General features: G+C 40.8%; 2 protein-coding genes across 3 annotated transcripts in view; one reads left to right on the top strand and one right to left on the bottom strand.

Moving 5' to 3' along the window:
* Positions 1 to 27: 27 nt before the first annotated feature.
* Positions 28 to 4,081, top strand: im:7152348 (uncharacterized protein LOC559250 homolog). Its single transcript, XM_034711218.1, has 4 exons — positions 28 to 403; positions 1,401 to 1,875; positions 3,452 to 3,559; positions 3,651 to 4,081. The coding sequence occupies exons 2-4, from the start codon at positions 1,520 to 1,522 to the stop codon at positions 3,694 to 3,696; spliced, it is 510 nt and encodes a 169-aa protein (XP_034567109.1). The 5' UTR covers positions 28 to 403; positions 1,401 to 1,519; the 3' UTR covers positions 3,697 to 4,081.
* A 7,368-nt stretch (positions 4,082 to 11,449) lies between these two features.
* Positions 11,450 to 19,940, bottom strand: part of rab6ba (RAB6B, member RAS oncogene family a) — a 97,393-nt gene continuing 88,902 nt past the window's right edge. For both annotated transcript variants that reach the window (XM_034674915.1, XM_034674905.1), the window contains exon 8: positions 11,450 to 15,452. In XM_034674915.1, coding sequence (XP_034530806.1) covers positions 15,388 to 15,452 — 65 coding nt within the window. In that variant the 3' untranslated portion in view covers positions 11,450 to 15,387. The remainder of the gene's footprint in view (positions 15,453 to 19,940) is intronic.

The following is a 19,940-nucleotide window of genomic DNA, read 5'->3' as shown; positions in this document are numbered from 1 at the left end:
AATAAAGTAAAGTGTTTTATTTTAAAATGATATACATTCTGGATATAGGAACAACTTGCTTCTGTTCCACATTCATCCGTGTTTGTCAATAAATCCCCCACGCCCATCTCTCCACCTGGCCTCCCTCCCACACTGAACAAAGAGCGTCCCCAGCCTGCGCGCTGCCTCCCCAGCTGTTGTGAGAGTCTGGGTCGTTTATACAGTCTATGGTCGTGAGCAGGGAGAGATACGCGCTCCTGTCCCGCCCCCACAAATACACCAGACACTCCTAACAGGCGGCAGACGAGCCGGCTCTTCCTCTCCAGTCACTGCAGTGTGTCTGTGCTGAACACAGCAGAGAGGAGATACTCCTGCAAACACAAGAGTGTGGACATAACTTTATCACCTGGGCTTCAACTCAACGGTGAGTACACTCTTTTTTTCACCGTTTTATATTAGCTGTAATTAAATGTAAGGTTTAGCAGTTTCTGTTATGGTTTCCATGTCTATGTTATTCAGCACTGTTATTATTTTAATCTCTATGACACAGTCCTGACCTTACTTAAATGTATATCTGACTGTTATCCATTAAATCTAGCAACTTAACAATATTACACAGCAGTAAGGTGCATAAGTCAAATTGATAGGTAATGTAACTGAAGAGAGAGATACCTGTTTAAATCAAATGATTAGGATGCATGATAAGGGATGCACCGATTGAGAAAGTCAGGTTGATATGGAATACTGATTCCAACATTGATTTTTTTTTTTGCATTAATGGATTTTTGTTGCTTATTTTGTTTTATTTTATATTATCAAGTCTTCGATCTGAGCCAGGGATCCAATCTTAAAACATCAGTGAATATTTTGAATGTAATGTGTGGTCTACATTTCACGTTTTTGGAGGAAGCAAAAAGATAACAACTTTAATTTAACCTTATATCACATCATTTCTTTAAAAAACAACTGCACTAACAGCCTCTTGAACTGCTTTACAATCACAAATTCAGCAAGAAGCAATAATCAGTCCTTACACAGCCTGACAAAAACATATTGTCTATTTATTTTCAGTTGGACTAGATGCAAAAAATAAAAAAAACAGCACCATTAATAATTTATTTGTCATACAAAATATGATGCAAAAACCATACGACTATCTTGCCATCATTATGTTCATAAAATCAACAGACATATATATATATATATGAGCTGCTGTAATCTGTGGATGCCAGTTTTTTGTTGATATCCTGATATCTGTCAGTAGGATCAGTGATATCTGCACTGATTCTAGTACTCAGCTGATATACAGATCAATGCATCGCTATCAATAATACACTTTCCAGAGTTTCCCTCAGACACTAATGCTGCGAGAAGATTAAGTTTGCATCAAGTTTACAAAACTGCTTTCTTTTATTCAACAGAGAGAAGAAACGTGAAAACCTGGGACTCACTGCAGCAGCTATTCTTACACAAAAGCTGCTTTCTTTGGGACCTTCAGGATCCAGACTCTGACTGGTGCAGTCAACCCTTCAGCTCTACCATGGTTCTGTGTGAGGACGGCGACTGCAGCGTCTGCTTGTCTCCCTACTCCCGGATGGACAGGATCCCCCGGGTGCTCCACTGCAGACACACGTTCTGCGAGCTGTGTCTGGAGACCATGTCGCGGTCCAGGAGCGGGCTGCTGACCGTGCCCTGCCCTCTCTGTCGGCGGGTGACCTGCATTGGACGCGGCCTCAGCCTGCAGGAGGCTCTGTGGGTCAACAGCCGGCTGTGGGAGCAGATACCAGAGGAGGAGGAAGAGGAGGCCGGAGAGGAGGAAAAGGAAGATGGAGTGGAAGAAGTAGCAGAGGAGGAGAGGACTGAGCATAAAGAGCAGAGCACGTTACAAGCAGAATGGTGAGCTTAAAGACACAGACATTTACCCGGGGACACTTGTAGTTCCATCTTGTTTATTGCAGTTTTAAGGACTATTTCCTGAAGTCTGTGACCTTTGACCTCTACATTGTTAAATCTTATAATATTAGATTAACTGTAGAGTTTTTTTGATACCATATCTTCCCTTCCTGTTCTGATTTTAAGACTTGGACTTGACCATTAGCTGACACCAAACTCTTCTGTGATACAAAGTCAACAAGATAAGAGGTTTATCATTTTGAACAGCTGTATTCTGATGAATCTGTGTGCATGTCATATGATTCATTTTGTTATTATCCTTTTTGTTTGGTCAGGCTCAGTCCACAAAAAGACTTTGTACATTGAAAGAAGCATTACAAACAAACACACCATTTGCTTCCAGCCTCTATTAAACCCTGTGTCCACGCAGAGTGTCACAGAAACCTATCCTTCATTAAAAAACAGCTTTCTAAAATATCATTAACATTAAAAATAGAGCCTCTAAATGAGTGATTTGAAAACACCGATTGCTGACAGTTGGTGAACTTTGAGCAATTTCACACTCGACCCTAAATCTCAGTGTTTTTATTTGTGTTGTTTACTCATTATTGAATGTAGGACAAGGATGGCTGTAGACGTAGTCACAGTGGTGGCTGGCTCGACTTCTAGCCTCGACCCTTCACTGCATGTCACCCCCCCACTGTCTACTCCCCACATTTACTGTCTGTCTTCAGCTTTTCTGTCCAATAACTTTTAAAATTCCCCCAAATATGACTAAAAAAATTAGATGCAGCGATATACCATAGTCCAGACTAGTGCGGTATAGTTTTTGAATTGCTAGCACCAAAGTTGAATACTTAGATTTGAAATGAATAAAACCCTTCACAAAGAATTCTCTTTAAATTTGACTCAGTGTCAACATCTCAGACTTCTATTGGTGACACTAAAGACATTAACCCTTTACCCTACTTTTTTAAGGTGTTATATTCCTTAGTTAATCAATTTTTTGCTGAATTCTTATAGGACTGTCTTGCAATTTACCAATTATTGCAGAATCAATGTATCCGTGTATTATCATTATTGGTATGGTATCATTTCCTGATTCATTCTGCAGTCCACACCCCTTTTTAAAGATGTATTAATGTACCCGACACCAATTCCTCTTTTCAGCTCCAAAGATTATCTTCTGGTAGCTATAAGGTGTACCATGTTGGCTTCTGTTTTAGCAATTGTAATGTTTCTTGCAAGATCTCATAAATATCAGTGTCTGATTGTTGCACTGACTGGTCTGGTCTCTGAAGCACTCATCTGTACCAGAGGCCCTTCAGACACTGATATCAGTATCATAACTGAACCACAGAAACTGTTAACAAAGAGAAGAAGACAGGCATCTCTTTAAGACTAGTGTTGAATTTGAAGACCTTTATCCAAACAAATTCCAGCCATGCCTCCTCATTCACACACACATGTGACCCAGCGCCTTTGTCCACAAAGCTGCTCATTAGCACCAGAGCTCTGCTGTGCCTCGTGTTGTTTTAGGAGTGAAAGTCTTTCTAACCCAGGAACTTTTACTCTCCAGTGTTTCCTCCAGGTCTGCCAGAACAAAACTCATTAAACTGCCTGCATTCTTCAAGAAATTCAGTCTGACAAAGCAGCACCAAGAGAGGATCGTGCCCGGAGGGAATGTGTGAGTATCTTTAGTTTTAAACTAAACTGCTCAGAAAAGGAGAAATGAAAGACAGAATATGGACTTCAACTTTTCTGTCTGTGTTTTTCAGGGAGATGAAATCTTGGCGCAGGCTTCCCACTGATGAGAGGAATTAATGACAGCAGATGAAGGACGTGTGAGAGAGCTCCTCTCAGGATCTTACTTTGGATGTTAGACGCCACTAGAAGCCTCAACGTCGTCATTTGGGGGAAAGTTGGGTCCATTAGCACCGAGAATCTATTTGTGTTCCTGTCAGGACATTGTTCTGTCCTCAGCCAAAGGTGCCCCGTCTCCCCCATTATTTATTCTGGGCTTAATTTCCCCAGCTGGTGCTCTGGGATTGTGTTCAGCTGTCCCAGTGGGACTCACACCCAAAGACCCCCCTCGTAACAGATGGTCTCCTGAGGACGTTCTCTTTTTAGACGCAGCTGAACATTGACTATTTGTCTTTATTTAAAAAGCTAGTTAACAAAGTATTTAATTAAACTATTTTTGAAAGAACCTCTCTGTGCCTGTGTTTTATTCACTAACTCATGCTGGTCTGAGTGTAGAACTGCAGGGTATGACTCAGATTAAAGATTTAAAAGCTCAAAGCAAAGACACATTTTCCTCTTTACTGTGTACATCATTTATGACACTTTCAGTAACTGACTATAAGAGGATTTCTGAATGTGAAAATTACTTTTGTGGGCTGGATTCACAGGAAAAGCACCCAACAAAAGACTCATTGAACCATGAAAGCGGATTATAAAAATCCATTCAATGAGCATCTGGCAAGTTTTCCATGTTTGAAGATATTGGAAAACTGCAGCTTTACTTTTTATGTAAATATCTGTATTCTTTTGTGTCACCGTATGTGCACAAATCAATTCAAGAACATCCAACTCTGGGAGAAAAACGAGGGGTCGCATGTGTGGATTTAATCCCAGTTCAAGGTCAGTGAAAGGTATTATGGTGTTTGGCGTCTCAGTCATATTAAGGTCAGTGTTGGAGAAGTAGGAGTGGAACATCCGTTAGTTGTTCTGCAGGTTTTGAATCCAGCGTACTGTAACAGCAGCTTCAACTGTCTGCAGAGGAAACAGTTAAATGTGTCAGTTTGCCTCTCAGCGTTGTTTCTGTTCCCACGCTGGAGTACTATCACAGCCACTGACATCATCTCCTCCGTGTTGCCAAACATGGAGACACATCCAATTTCTGAATGAGCTGGCATCACCAGAGCCGACCGTCTGTCACAGCTGCAGTCTGGACCACAGCAGGAAACAGAAACCCTGCAGAGAACAGACAAACACTGCAGGATTGTGAAAGTGGCAGAGCACCCGTTTCTGTTTCACAACCTGTTTACTGGCTCCCAGTGTGTTCCTGGTGGAGCAGATCCCCGGGTGTAAGGTGGGGCAACAACAAGAAGTTACTCCCAGTGCATGTTGTTGACAGTGCAGGATAAAGTGAGGTCATCACTTCAACTAAAATGTCCTCAGTTACAAATAAAAGCTCTGTGTTTGAAAAACTCTTTATGACAGACAAAATGGATTTTCAGAAAATGTAACTTCAACTAATGACATCTGTCACCATCATATGTTGAATAACAAGCCCTTCAGTCATTAATACTGTGTCAATAAAGGTTTTACTTATAAAATACTTACATTTAAAGAGATATACACACTAAAAAAAAAAAAGATACAAACACAACACTGCTCCCATTTTTCACGAGCTGAACTCAAAGATCTAAGACTTTTTCTACATACACTAAAGGACTATTTCTCTGCCAACTGCACGCTCCCTCAAAACCTGCGACATCTGTGGCATCATGCTGTGTGATCAAACTGCACACGTTAGAGTGACCTTTTATTTTGGCCAGCCTAAGATACACCTGTGCAATAATCATGCTGTCTGATCAGCATCTTGATATGCCACACCTGTGAGCTGGATGGATTATCTGGGTAAAGGAGAAGTGCTCACTAACACAGATTGAGACACATTAGAGAACAGTATTTGAGAGAAATAGTCCTTTAGTGTTGAAAAAGTCTGAGATCTTTGAGTTCAGCTCATGAAGAATGGGAGCAAAAACAGAAGTGTTGCGTTTATATTTGTGATCAGTGTATATTCTTTTGGAGTGTGGTTGTATGAGGTACTTGTCAATAGTAAGTGTATTACCCACAGTGATGTCAATCAGATCAGCACTTTTGTTGTGATACCAGCCAGAGAGCTGGCACAGAAGCTAGGCTATCAACCGCTGCAGGCGAGGTTGACTCTACTATGTAATTTAGCTGATGTTAAGAAACTCAAACCCAAACATGCTCTATTTGGAACTTTGATCAGTGTGCTGCAGGAAGAAGAACGAGTACTGTCTGTGTTTCATCTGTGGCTCTCTGACAGCAAAGTAGAATGATAAAAAACTCTAAAAACCAACATTAATGTTTGGGTTTGAGTTCCTTAAAATCAACTGAAGTACATGGAACAGCTGACCCTGTCTGCAGCAGTCGATAGCTCCTATTAAAATCCGTCTGAGATTGGGATCCCTTGTTGGTTATATGATTACCATTGATAGATAAGTACCTGATACAACCCTCCAAAAATAATCAAACAACCCTCTAACTAAAAAAATGTTTAAGATTTATATATATATATATAAAAAGTGTTGTGACCAAAATCTTTAATTGTAGAAATATCCTTTCCATAAGTCAAAACTGATTGACAGAGCTTGTCAGGTTTTAGCAAAACTTAACAAAGTTGAGGACGCTGATGCAGACTGCAAGGATTTATTAAACTAAAGGATCAAAACATCAAAATTAAACTGCTTACTTAAGCTTCCTAAACTCAAAATGCTCAAGATAGGATCCTTAAGAAAACTCCACAGTCCAAATGAAAATCCACCCAAAACACAGGAGGATGGAAACATGAGAAGAAACACTGGAGCTCACGAGGGAGAGAGGCATGGATGACTTAATGGACTGAAGCTTCTTGAGTGCATGCAAACAAATACACAAAAGACAATCAAAACACAGGTGTGACAACAAGACACAGGTGAAACACATGAAGGGTGATCAAACAGGAGGAGACCAAAGAAGGAGCAAGATCTACAAAATAAAACAGGAAACACTAAAGGCTTAAAGCTAGGGTTGGTAGTCACAGAAAACTAGCATGAATTTGAATGTAGCATTTCCTCAGGACTCTGTCTAACCCCTCCCCGCTCACATGCACTGATTCACGACCATATGATGGTGACTGATTCAAAACCGGTCCTCAGCACATGGTTTGTGTTTTGCACTACGTCAACTCATGTCTCACTCAACGGTAAGAAAACACCAAAACATTCTCATACTGAAAGTTAAAAACACAAACAAACATGAAATGTACGCTTTGCAGGAGGCGGGCAGAACGGCAGGACTGGATTTGATTGGTTTCATCATTTGGCTCCTGATGGCAGGGATTGGTTGGTGTTTTCCCAGGTTTACTCCGGCTGTAGATAGAGGCTTATTTTTCCCTCTTTTTTAAGAACACATTATGTATTGATTACCATCGAGACATAAAGATCATTTTAACCAGTATAACAAAAAGTGGATCTAAATCTGACTACCAACCCCAGCTTTAAATACACACACCATGAATAAAACACACAAGTGAGTGAAGATAACTCAAGAAATGAAAACTGTAAGTGATCATTAAAGGTGCAGGATTAAAAAGTGAATCAGTCTCCTGTTCATGTGGTGAAGATGAAGTTAAGTGTCTTAAATCGTACTCTACAGTCGCTGAGTAAAGGACTGAGCTGCTTTCCTCTGCAGCAGATCGTTCTGCAGACTGACTGATGAGATATCAGAGCAGGTGTGAGACGTAAACATATTTCATGGGAGGAAATCTGGAGAGGGAGTCTGTGCAACAAAAACATGGTGCAAGAGGAAGGTTTCCACAGTGCTGCTCATTACACCAAGCAATACTGCATTCCTTATTCACCACATGTTATCAAGTCAGTGAGTGTGCTCAGTGGTCAGAATTAACCCAGATACCTGTGGTGGGGAAGTGCAACACCAAAACACTGAGTCCAACCCTAACTCAGAGGAGGTGGACGGAGCAGGACTGAACATGTCAGTGACATGACAGTGTGAGTGCACAAACGTGAGAACTATAACATCTCTCAGAGGCAGCTTAACAAGTTTAAACCATCAGAATCAGCTAATAAGTAATTCAGTGTAAAGAAGGGGGCTTTATGAAAGGTCACTTTAAGGGTGTTGGGCCTCAGCGTTTTTGAAGATGCAGAACAGAAGGACAATAAGTCAGACATGAAGTGAAAGAAACCGGCCTGACCAGTACCAGTATGTTTCAGGTTTGAGTCTCAGACTAACACCACCTAGTTAACATGCTGCTTTGATGTTTATCATGTTTCATTTTATCATTGATGAAGATATCTCTCTTTAAAATCCAACTCTCTCGTTCAGGTTGATCCTGTCCTCATCAACACAGCAGGTCCCTCCGCCAGCAGAAACTGACAGTTTCTAACAGTCATACATAGAAACTGGACTTTGTTGTTGTTGAGTCAAGCTAGAAACTCTGCGCGCCACGACATGTACCAGCACTTGTTCAGGATGACATAGTTGTTGCTCCATTATTGTATCTACGGCGCTGTTTCTCAACCTTATCTTGTCTGATGGCGTGTTACATTCCTGCAGATCGGTTTAGTTTCATCGACACCTGTCGGCTTACACACGTATGGATTTCAACTGAGTAGACTTCAGGACAATCTGTTTAAGTCTAGACCAGAACAGAGAGAGAGGATGGAAATCAAACACATGCACACAGATCATTACAAACCAGGAAGCTGCAGTGATCTGGTACACAGGGATATCAGAATCAGAATCAGAATCAGCTTTCTTGGCCAGGAGTGCTTGAACACACAAGGAATTTGATTTAGATAAACTGTGCTCTCTTTGTACAAGGCATAATAAGGCATACAAATAAAAATAAAAATATAACAGAAATAAAAATATAATAATAATAACAATAACATCAGCTATTAATACAAAGAACAATATGAATTACCAGGTTTCAGATGAGGCTCTAAACTGCTCTGTTGGAGCGGCTTTGTGGAATAGTTTGGACACCTAGCTAAAGCAAAGACAACATGTACTTCTGTTCAAGAATTTATACCAATAAAATATTTTAAACCTGTGCAGGGAAGAGGAGAGCATGGGGTAGTTTGTTAAAAACACAGTTTTATGCACTTTTTCTTTTGTATTGACACTGTGGATTTGGATGTTTGTGTATTTAAAATAAAAAGAAGAAAGAGGAGTAGAGAGAAATAAGTTTAAGCACCTTCCTCACCCTCCTCCCTTTCAAACATTGTCACTGTGTGGAGAAACGAAGGAGGAGGACCCAAGATGCAGACTTTTAATATAAAACTGATTTAATAATAAAAGAACAAGAGGTACAAACAAAACTACTGAAATGTCTAAAGAACTAAATCCAAAAAGTCCAAAATGACACAGGGAACACAAGAAAGACATACACACACAACAGAAGACAGACGTACAATGATACAACAAGGGACAGGGGGAACAGAGGAACTAAATACACAGAGTCATCAACACAGGTGAGGACACAACGCACAGGTCAGACTATAAAGGAATGAAACACACAAGGGCAGGAAGAAACTAAACTGGAAACACAGGGATCAGAACTACAAAACAAAGAACACAAGACAAGACTAAGAAACACAAGAAAATATAAGAAGAGACATGGATCATCAAACACACATGGGAGACAAAGGATAACTAACACAGAGTAAACACAGGAGAAACAAGGCATGAGACACAAGGGCAAACTGATCTGAACATAGACTCATGTCAAACATGTTCAGTTTTGTGATGAGTTGATGTTGAGTTTAGTTCAGTCCTTGTGTTTCATGCCTTGGTTCCTCCCTGTGTTTATTCTGTATTAGTTATCCTTTGTCTCCTTTGTTGTATTTTCTTGTGTTTCTCAGTCTTGTCTTGTGTTTCCCTGTTTTCAGTTTACTTCCTGCTGTTGTGTGTTTCCCTCCTTTTTGATGAACCTGATTTGCTTCACCTATGTTCACACCTGTGTTCAGTACTCTGTGTATTTACTTCCTCTGTTCCCCCTGTCCTGTGCTGGATCATTGTATGTCTTCCTTGTTTCCCAGTGTTTTCTTTTGAATTCAGATTCTTGGACATTTTATTAAGTTTATCTGTATCTTTTGTTCTTTTATTATTAAATCTTTATTTTCTGCACACAGCAGGTCCTCCTCAGTTTTTCACAATGTGACAGAATGATCCAACACAGGAGAGAGGAAACAGAGCCTGTTTTCAAACCGGGTACATACTAGTAGTACTGATTTAACCAAAAGTCAGTGTGCAGTATGTGAACAAGAGCAAAATCTACAGCATGCTAAAACTACCCGGATGTATTACTGAAAATGTCCTTCTATTTTTTTCTTTTTTGACGGGGGAACTCAGTTTTTATGTGCTGTGAAAATGATTAAATTCCATATAAAGCATTTCCTAACTTTTTAAATCATAAGTGATGCTAAAGAAGCAGTTTCTCTATCAGCTTGGCCGTCAGTGTGATCAGCACAGGTGTGAACACAGGACACAGGTGAAGCAAATCAGGTTAATCAGAAAAGAGGGAAACGAGGTTGTGTTGTATCTAACATGTTAGCAGGTGTTTAAGTTAGATTTTTGTATTTTAGTATTTATCCATTATGTACTTAATGTCCTTTTTATTTCTTCTTTTAAAAAACATGTTTAGATAAAGAAAGAAACATTACAGCAGACCATCTCAATTGATCAAACTGGTACCTCACACACAGGCCACTTAAAGCTGCTGTGAGGAACTTTAGTTTTGTATCGATTCTGGCGCCCCCTTGTGGACAAAGTGATACCTCTTATCTTTTGTCCTAAACATGCAAAAGTAGTGTTTTCAACAAAAGCCTCATCCTGTTGTCTTTTAACAGTCAACTTTATCAGGCAATGTGATTATTTTCAATGAAAACAGTCAAATAAAGTCTGTTTCTGAAGCAAGATGTCCATCATCTGGTCTGACACCTACCCCCTCAGGGCGGTTTCAGGCATTAAAAATGACAACAGAGAAGGTGTCAGTGTTGCTGCTGATGGTCTCGTTTGCTATTGAAGGTCATAAAGAGGCATCAGTATCATTTTCAGTCTGTTTCTCAGCCAGTTCAAAACTCCTCACAGGGCCTTTAAGTAACTCTTATTGTTAGTTTTATGATAAATAAAAACATAGATTAAAAAATGATGCCATGTCATAGCCGCAGACAAACAAGAGTGAACAGGAAAATGTTAAGTTTGCTTGAAAACTGTCCAGATTTAACCGAGTTCAGGTCGTGCTGTGTGAGGAATATTAATATTTGCATTTGTAGAACTACAAATCTGCTGCGTTTTATTCTTATCAAATACTTTAAACTGCTTCTGGGGCTGTAGTATAAATGCAGTGTGACATTCCAGGTTGTGTTTGTTCTTATGTGGCCTTGTGCCTTTGACCCAATCACAGCAGAGCTGATATTCAGCATCCTACAACATCATGACATTGAGTGTGATGCTGCTTTATTAACAGACTTTGTGAAATCAATACTTTCTGATAAGCTGTAAAGATTGTTGTCACGAATGTAGTGATTGTAGAAACTACTCATGTACTGTAGTAATGTTTTGTATGTCTGAAAAGTGTCAGGTCAGACTTTTTGTCCTCTTTATTACTCTCTAAACACTCTTTAACTTATTCAGTCTCATTCTTATTAAAACAGTTAAATAAAAGAGACCAGTATAGTCTGAAACACAACAGGCACACAGGAAGGATCACAGACGGACACATTTAGAAGGAGGAGTTGAATAAAGACAGAATCCAGCCTGACTTTGGTAATAAGACATCTTTATTAATCATTTGGAGAGACATGCTAGATCTCTGTACAGTGTGAATGGAGAGCCAGCTCTGGACTGATCAGGTCTGCTGCACAGAGCTGTGACAGAACACACACCCGCCCCCCCCCCTCCCATCCTCTAATGCAGACCCTTCACATGCAGACATTTGTTGCATCGCTTGGTCCATTTACAGGGAATGTTAAAATGAGTTACTCTAATTTGAAATGTAAGGAGCATTAATACAGAGGGACACCTTCAGTTACTGGTTCATCAAACCCATCTCTTAAAAGTCTCTCCTGTGAGGCGGAGTGGTCCAAACGGAGAGTCGTACATTCCTGTTTGAGATAATAAATAAGCAGCAAACAAAGAGTTCAAACATTAGTACTTTTTATCGTTTTGAGGGATTTTAACTTCCCTGACTATCACTCTTATAAATCCCAAACCCACTGCTAACTGTGCTCCAGTCTAAGCTCCTGTGTTACCTGCTCCAACTCTTAGTATCATGATTATTTGGCTCATTATGTGGGTTAAAGAGACTCACCACTAGTTTCAACAAGAGTGCTCCCCTTTTAGGACACGTGTGAACCAAAGACTGTAGAAAACAGATGGATGACAGTTCCCCAAGTGAAGCAGAACATTTAGAGCTCCACCTACTGGCTGGCTGCAGTATAGGTCATAAAGCCTGTCTCCTTCATGTTAACAGATGGGGCATGGGTCGAACTTTAAAACTAAACTGCACAGCAAATCCGCTTTCCTCTCATCGCAGCTACAGTAGCTCAATCTCTACATCCCTCCAAAGGTGTAAGATGTCAAGGTTTGTTGAAGGGGGGTTTTGGCGTCACTTTTATTCAAGAGAAAGAAGGGTGATGTCATCCACCTTTATATACAGTCAATGGTTTAAACAGTTCATAAACATCAGTCTACGCTAAGACAACAGTACCTCAGATGTTCTGGAGATGAATATTTTCTTTTCTTGTTTTTTTTCCCACCTTTTTTTTTAAGTTGACATTTTCACTCTAACTCTAAAACATGTTCTTAAAAAGTGCAGTAAGGTTTCACTTCGAAGACAAAGTAGTGTTCTCTACTCTTCACCATCAGAACGTTATGATACCTGGCTCTAAAATAATACAAAATTAAATTAAAGAACATTGCATAACGCCAACATCAGTAGTCAGTTTAAACACAAGCAGCAAAGAATAGCTCATTCAGTGGGGACACGTTACGTGACACTTTCTATGACAATCAAGTGACTGTACATATGCAATGAAGCGTTTCATTACTTCATATTCACCTGAAAGGTCTACATGTGCAAATTAGTCTTCTGTAAGAATGAAACAAAGCACTGATTTACAATGTCAGAGGTCTGTTTGATCACAGAACCTGCGTTAAAGTCTACAGATCACCACACACAGAACGTTAGGTTCCTCTGTGACAACAAGGCAAGAGTTATGGTTCTCCACTGCTCACTGACAGCGAATGTGCAGACTACCATGATCACAACTACAAGATATCACACAATAAAACAGCTGATGTCATATCGTTGTGAGTGTGGAGTCGAAGGCTTTGTTCGGACGGCAGGTTGGATTCTCAGACCAGATCTTATAGACTGATCCTCATTGTTCCAGAGGGACTGGATCCAATTTTTGGAGACAGACTTCACGAGTTCATTTGGTAATGACACACTGTATGCATCAGTGACAATACACACTGATGATGGTGCATGTAACCAATTCTTATGAACTCATGTCCATCCTGCCACTTGTGAGCATTGGTGGAAGAGGTTTGATAATTTCTACCAGCTTCCTATGAAGGTATTTTATCTACAAAAAATGAATAATGCTCCACTGTTTTTCTCAGGTGGATGTTTTGATTGAAGGAGAAGGGAAACTGTTGCTGCTGCTGTTTAAGAAGTGGATCCTAATTAGTTTCAGTTACCCTGACAAACTGCTTAGAGTGTAAACATGAACTTTATAAATGAAACAGTGCCTGTTAGCAAGTTCATCATTCTCATCATCTCATGACACAATATATCCCCCAATTTGGCGGCTTGTTTAAGCTGCAAGGTGTCAAATCATTCCCTCTGTTCTGTCATTGCCCCAGCCGCCCTGCACCAGTGCTGCACTTCATCTCTCAGCCCCTCAGCCTCCCCAGCATCCTCCTGCAGGCTTTGACTACAGGAGGTTTAAGGTATCATCTCTCACTCCTTCACTTCTGCATGAGAAAATAAAACTGAGAGGAGTGATGTGGCTGGAGCCGAGACGCCAAAGACAAACAATGCTCAGTTCAACAATGTTGACCTCTACAACTAAAATGCATTTCAGACATCTGCTGAAAACAGAGCTTTTCGTTGATCTCAGATGATGCTTCAAACACTATTTCTGCTGACCGAAGCCTTGATGCAGACCTTCATTGGTTGCAATGTGAAGGCTGTTTTTAAATATAGTTTGCCATTTAAAGTAATGGTATTTTATTTCCACACCATTTCTACACAGTGGGCCCTGAGCTGTTCTCAAAGGAGAGCTGCAGTTTGCATTTTTAATAGACGCAGTCACCCTCTGCAGGATGAATTAAGCACAATCTACATTTGTCCAGCTTTGCAAGTTCCTAGATGCAAACACAGGTGTTAATAAAGCTGCCTGTGCATCTGTTTCATTTGATGTTTTGATATGAGCAGTGCTTGATTTCTTGAATTCTGTCTATCCCTCTCATCACATCCCCAGAGACACCGTACTGAGGATCCGTGCAGGGAATGAGCTGCTTTCTAAAGACAGTCAATGAATGAATGTGTATTCTCCCACAGTTCAGTTTGCATGCAGTGGTTTGGCACCACGATGCATCTCTGTAACTCTGTAATCTCATGTCTGTGTCGTAATGCAGACATCACTTCCACTTTGTGTGTCCAAACTTGGATTCGCGCCCACAGTCTGAACAAAGCCTTCAACGTCCTGCAGACTAATGGTGGCCTAAAGGTGCCGTGATGTGGCGATAATGACACGACTTGGCAGTGGCTCTCTATACAGCTGCATTCTAAGGTTGCCTTTACAGAAAGCTCACATTTACACGCACGCACGACAAAAAGATATTCTGAAGTCAAGTATACAAATCCAGTTCAACGGTTTCCAGAAACGAAAAGACTTGGACTAGTCATTATCAGAGTGCATGAAGTCACTGGTGTAACGTTACCATTTACATATTTGTGGACATTGGTAGACAGTACCTATGCTGGAAAAACTAGGCATGCATTAGATACTCAAGATGTTACGGTTCACTTTTTCCTGTGATGTCTAGAACGCAAACTTATGGATCCCACGTTGACAGGAGGCCCCCCACAATGAAAATCTGGGTTTAACATAAACATGTTGAGGTGGTGGGCATTGACATGAGTGTGTGTAAAGTCATGACAGGCTATGTTAGGGTTAGGAAACAGTTACAGTTTGCTAGTGATGTTGGAGGGGCCTCAGTGTTTCCTGTGACAAGAGTGGGATCCATACAAATACATGTGAATCCACCTGCTGTCATCAGGCTCTGAATACAGAGCTCTGTGTTCTGCATCTTTTAAAAAAACAACCTTTCCAGAGAGATTTCCCTGAATATACAAAAATATACAAAACAGAAACTGGGGAAACAAACTTCCTTTTCTACTTAAAAAATTGTATCCACATTCTCAACTTGGGAATCTTTTTTGAAACATCTTTTTCCTTCCTTTTTTTTTTTTTGCAAGTTGTCAGACTTTTTGGCAGTTTCATTAACAAAGTAGGCTACACTACTTTAGAAGCAAATTCACATATTGCTAGTTCCAACAGATGACCAGTAGTCAGTCAGGTGAGGAGGCCAGATTCTCAACGTGCAAAGTCAACTGCAGGTTAACCAATAGGAAGCAACAGAACAAGCAGGTGGTGTAAATGATGATTTCGCTCCAGGACAGTATTAACAGGAACAGCCGCCTTCGGTCGTCTGCGGCTCCTGTGGTTTGTCCAGCTTGATGTCGATCACTGAGGGAGGGCGTTAAGGAAGAATCAAGTTATTTGGTAACAATTTCATTTAATAAAGTTAAGTTGATCAGTCAATTATTAGAGATCAATCATTTTGAAGAGGAAATGAAGACAGCATGAATGACAACTGTGTTAAGAGCCAAAACTACAAACAATGGTTCATCTTTTCGGTGGGATATGTAGCTCTAGTGAAAGTTCAGTCAGGAAGACTATAAAAGCAACACAGCAGTTGTTTAACTCTCCTCTCCCTTGTTCCAGCTGCATGCTCCAGAGCTGTCATTGGTTAATCAGCGGCGGCTGTCATCCAATAGCTCAGTGGCACGCCCTTATCGTCAGCCTATCAACTTTCTGCTGTCTTTTTAAATGTGTCTCTCTCTCCAGCTAGTTCCTTCTTGCATTGATGGTGCGCATCCCTCCACCTCCCCATCTCCACCTGGTCTCTGCAAAGTCCTCAATTCCTAGAATTCATCAACCACCACCACCAGTGTCTGGACTCTAGGGGGATTTCTTCTGCTGCCAAACTCACACATCCTACACTCACAAAATTATCCCCATAGAGTCCTTAGAGTTTCATTATTCATTAAAGCTGGGGTTGGTAGTCTCGGAAAACCAGCATGAATTTGAATGTAGCTTTTCCTCATGACTCGGTCTAACCCCTCCCCTCCCCCCTGGGAGCTCCTCCAAAACGACGCCCCCCGCTCACATGCACGAGCGCCGCTGATTCTCGACCATATGATGGTGACTGATTCAAAACCGGTCTTCACCAAAACATTCTCATAGTGAAAGTTAAAAACACAAACAAACATGGCTGCTGTTAGTACTCACAACTGTCATTCTAGCATTATCCAGTTGTACCGGTGACACGATATCAGGAGAAAAGTTATAACACATGTAATACTGTAACAGCTCTACTGTTTGTTAAATGTGTTCAGTGTAGATGTTCTTAATTCCTACAGTGTTGACGGTCAGTGAAGGCATCAGGAGAGGTGTAGAGTGCGAAGTGGAGAGAGGAGAGACAAGAGGAGAAGTTTTTCATTCATTCAAACATTGATTGTTGTTTTGTTGGTTGGCGTGATCACGGCCGACAGTGACCGGTTATTAAAACTCAACGTGTTCACGAACCGGCTCGTCATCACTACAGCGTCCGGACGGACGCTACAGTACATATATATTTTCTGTAGGACTTACTGAACGTCATTAATTATTCTGCTTGTTGGTGAGAGCTTTTTAGACTCTGATCCGGACTACAGTCCTGAGCAAAGCACCTCATCAGGTCAGAGGGGACAGGCCCGAGGACGAGCGAGAGGGGCAGTAAATAGAGTCAGGGGAAGTAGAGGCAGGAGACGGGGACTCGGAGGAGTGCACGCCGGGGAAATGTACGCGCAGGAGGAGGGCAGAACGGCTGGGCGGGATATGATTGGTTTAAAATTTGGGGAGCCAAAAAACGGTGATTGGTTGGTGTTTTCCCAGGTTTACTCCGGCTGTAGATAGCAGGTTTTTTTACCTCTTTTTTAGGAACACATTATGTATTGATTACCATCAGGACATGAAGATCATTTTAACCAGTATGACAAAAAGTGGATCTAAATCTGATTACCAACCCCAGCTTTAAGTAGTAATAAATAACATGTATCTTCAAACTGTGTCTCTCCTTATTGAAATAAGAGATGTGTAAAATAACATTATTTTTAACCATTTTGTTCTGAAATACATGAACATCATATAAAAAATAAAGCCAATGTGAATTAGCAAAAATCTGCAGTTCCCACAGACTTTATAAGACATGGACGTGGTGTCCGGGAAGTTACCTATTGGTTTTTGAAGCAGAGTTTTGAAGCCTATTGTCTGCAGTCACCATAATGTAAAAGCAGACTCAACCTAACCTTCGGTCATCTACCATGAGGCAAAGAGGAGGAGTTGAGACGAGCCTTCAGCCTCCTCTCAACTCAGCTCCAGTGTGTACACCTGACAGTCAGGTCAGCCAGGCCTCTAATTATGCCAAACTCTTCTATCCTCTGAACTAAACTGGAGCCTTTCCCTGCTGTCATTGGACAGGAGGCAGGGTACAGGTTGCCAGCACATCTTTAAGCTAACATACAGTATAGATATGCAACCAGACACACTCTCACCTAAGTCAGCATTTCTAATATGGTGATTTCCATCTTTTGGCTTCATAACGCCTCCAGAAACCATGAAGTGATGTTACTGTTCATGCCAAAATCAAACATGTACATAAATACAAATTAGCTAATAAAATGTGGAAAATTAGACCCCCCAAAAATTAAAGTATATGATAAATATTTATCCATTTGAAAATTAAGAAAACAGAAAGAGGTAGCAGAGAGGAGAAGGATGTCTGGAGCTGAATTGTAAGAGGTCCTACCCTAAGATAGGAAATACAGGGGTAGGGTACACACGGATAGAACATCTGTGAGCAACAGATGAACTGCACTTTAAATGGAAGCTGTAGTACCACTTTGCTACCACTAGATGGTGCCATTTTGCCACATTCTATTTCTTCTGTAGACAAGGTACAACCAATCTTAACAACTATAACAGTTAAAAGTCAACAAAAGGCTAAACAGTAAACTAAAGAAACTTTGTTTAAACATTTGTTAAGAAAAAACAATTCTTAAGTTTTTTGGGACACGTTTGAAGAGTTAAAAGTAACTTTAAAATTCCTTTTCTAACACGTAATTCATCTCCACAGGAAACCCTCTCCTCCATTGTTAGTTTGGTAATAAACAGAGACTGGATTTTGGCTGTTGGCTCTGCTGTGCTACAATTAAAACTGAAGTACAATAGAGTGCTAATGAGCTGTTGCTGTTAGAGGGATTTTGCAGAATTCAGATAAGGTGTTATACTCAGTCGGTCCTCCAGAGTGTGTCTCAGATTCAGCCGAGAGAGAGGACCAGCCCGTCTTTGTTTTCAGGAGACATGAGGCGTATCATGACTGGGAGTGCCTCCACACAGTTCCAGCAGCACGCTTCCCTCATATAAATTTTTCAGGTGAACATTTTGCATGTTTAATGAGCGGGCCTACAGACACTGTGGCCTACATACTGTATGCACGTTAGTCCTATAACGTCCCCACGGAGGCTGTTCTGCAGCTTTCAGTCTGTGTTTTCATATTTTATGGCAGCCTGTCATCAGGTCCTGGTGACATTCATAGGATGATCTTTTAATTCATACATTGACGTGTCTTCTTATAGAGATTGGCTCACGTCTGGGATCTGGAGGCCTTATCTCAGCAGCCAGCATTTACAAACCAAATGAGAAGCTCGGTCCTGAATATATAAGTCTTCTGATACCCAAGTGTGTGTGTGTGTGTGTGTGTGTGTGTGCAGGTGTGAGGGTAGGTACAGTCTATAGAATCTCCTGAGCGGGGAGTCATGAGACCTGTTACTGCACCAGTCATATATACAGTATACGGGCAAAGTTGTGTATATAGTGGGCTGCACAGTGGTTGGTGCTGTCACCTCATAGCAGAATTGATCCTGGGTTGATCCCCAGTCTGGCATGAGCCTCTCTGTGCGCAGTTTGCATGTACTCATGGGTTCCTTGTCTTTCTACTCTGGCATCCTCTCACAGTCTGAAATTGGGCTGTTGCAATTTAGTGGTATGGACAATAACTTTTATCGTTTATATAAAAATGAAATAACGATATTGTGCTAAAAATAAGTGTACAATAATACAGTGTAATTAACAGTTTATATTGCCGGGGCAGTAGTGGTTCTTAACGCTGGTTGCTGCCCATAAATCAGGGAGTAGATGAAAGAGAAGCAGCAGCAGAAGAAGACTCAGTAACCAGCTAGCTAGCTAATCTTTACCGTAGTTTGAGGCTACTACTGCAGCACAAATCATGTCAGAGGAGATGACAGATGAAAGCGACGTGCTCTATCCTCACCCAACAAATATTCCTTGCCAGTTTGGGAGTTCTTCAGATTTTTGAAATAGACAAGTGCTTGTTGACAAAGTGTAACGCTGAATCACAGAGGAAGAGGAAGACGGTGAGTTGTCATTAAAGCAGAAGTTTGGTGAAGTGAATAAAGCAGAACTTTGAAAGTCATTAGAAATGTCTTGCCTTTCCTTAATTCGATTGATAGTGTCGTTAAATTTTCCATTAACTTCAGGGATGTTTAATTTAACTACTGCTGTGGTTTTAGCTTGTCTTCATCTATGCTAACTCTTGAGACCTATCTCCAGCTGTTTGTGCTTCATGCTCGATATTAACCAACTGCTTACTGACTCTGAGTCGGCTGTTAAATGCTCCTTCATCTTTCTTTCTTCAAATGAAACAGCTTCACACTGTGCCTGGAAACAATCCTGATGAGACTAAACCAAAGCTGTAATACTAAAATTTAAATAATAAGCTCTAAGAGGCTAAAATGATCTGCAGAGCTGATGGAAACAGACCATCCTGCAGTGATTTATTTGACTTTCGGACTCTCTTATTAACACGGATGACCCTCACTCCTGATCTGGGTC

The sequence above is a fragment of the Notolabrus celidotus genome, chromosome 2, assembly GCF_009762535.1.
Source record: "Notolabrus celidotus isolate fNotCel1 chromosome 2, fNotCel1.pri, whole genome shotgun sequence".
NCBI lineage: Eukaryota > Metazoa > Chordata > Actinopteri > Labriformes > Labridae > Notolabrus > Notolabrus celidotus.
Note: the sequence above shows the minus strand (reverse complement) of the source record. Positions and strands in the feature narration are given on the sequence as shown.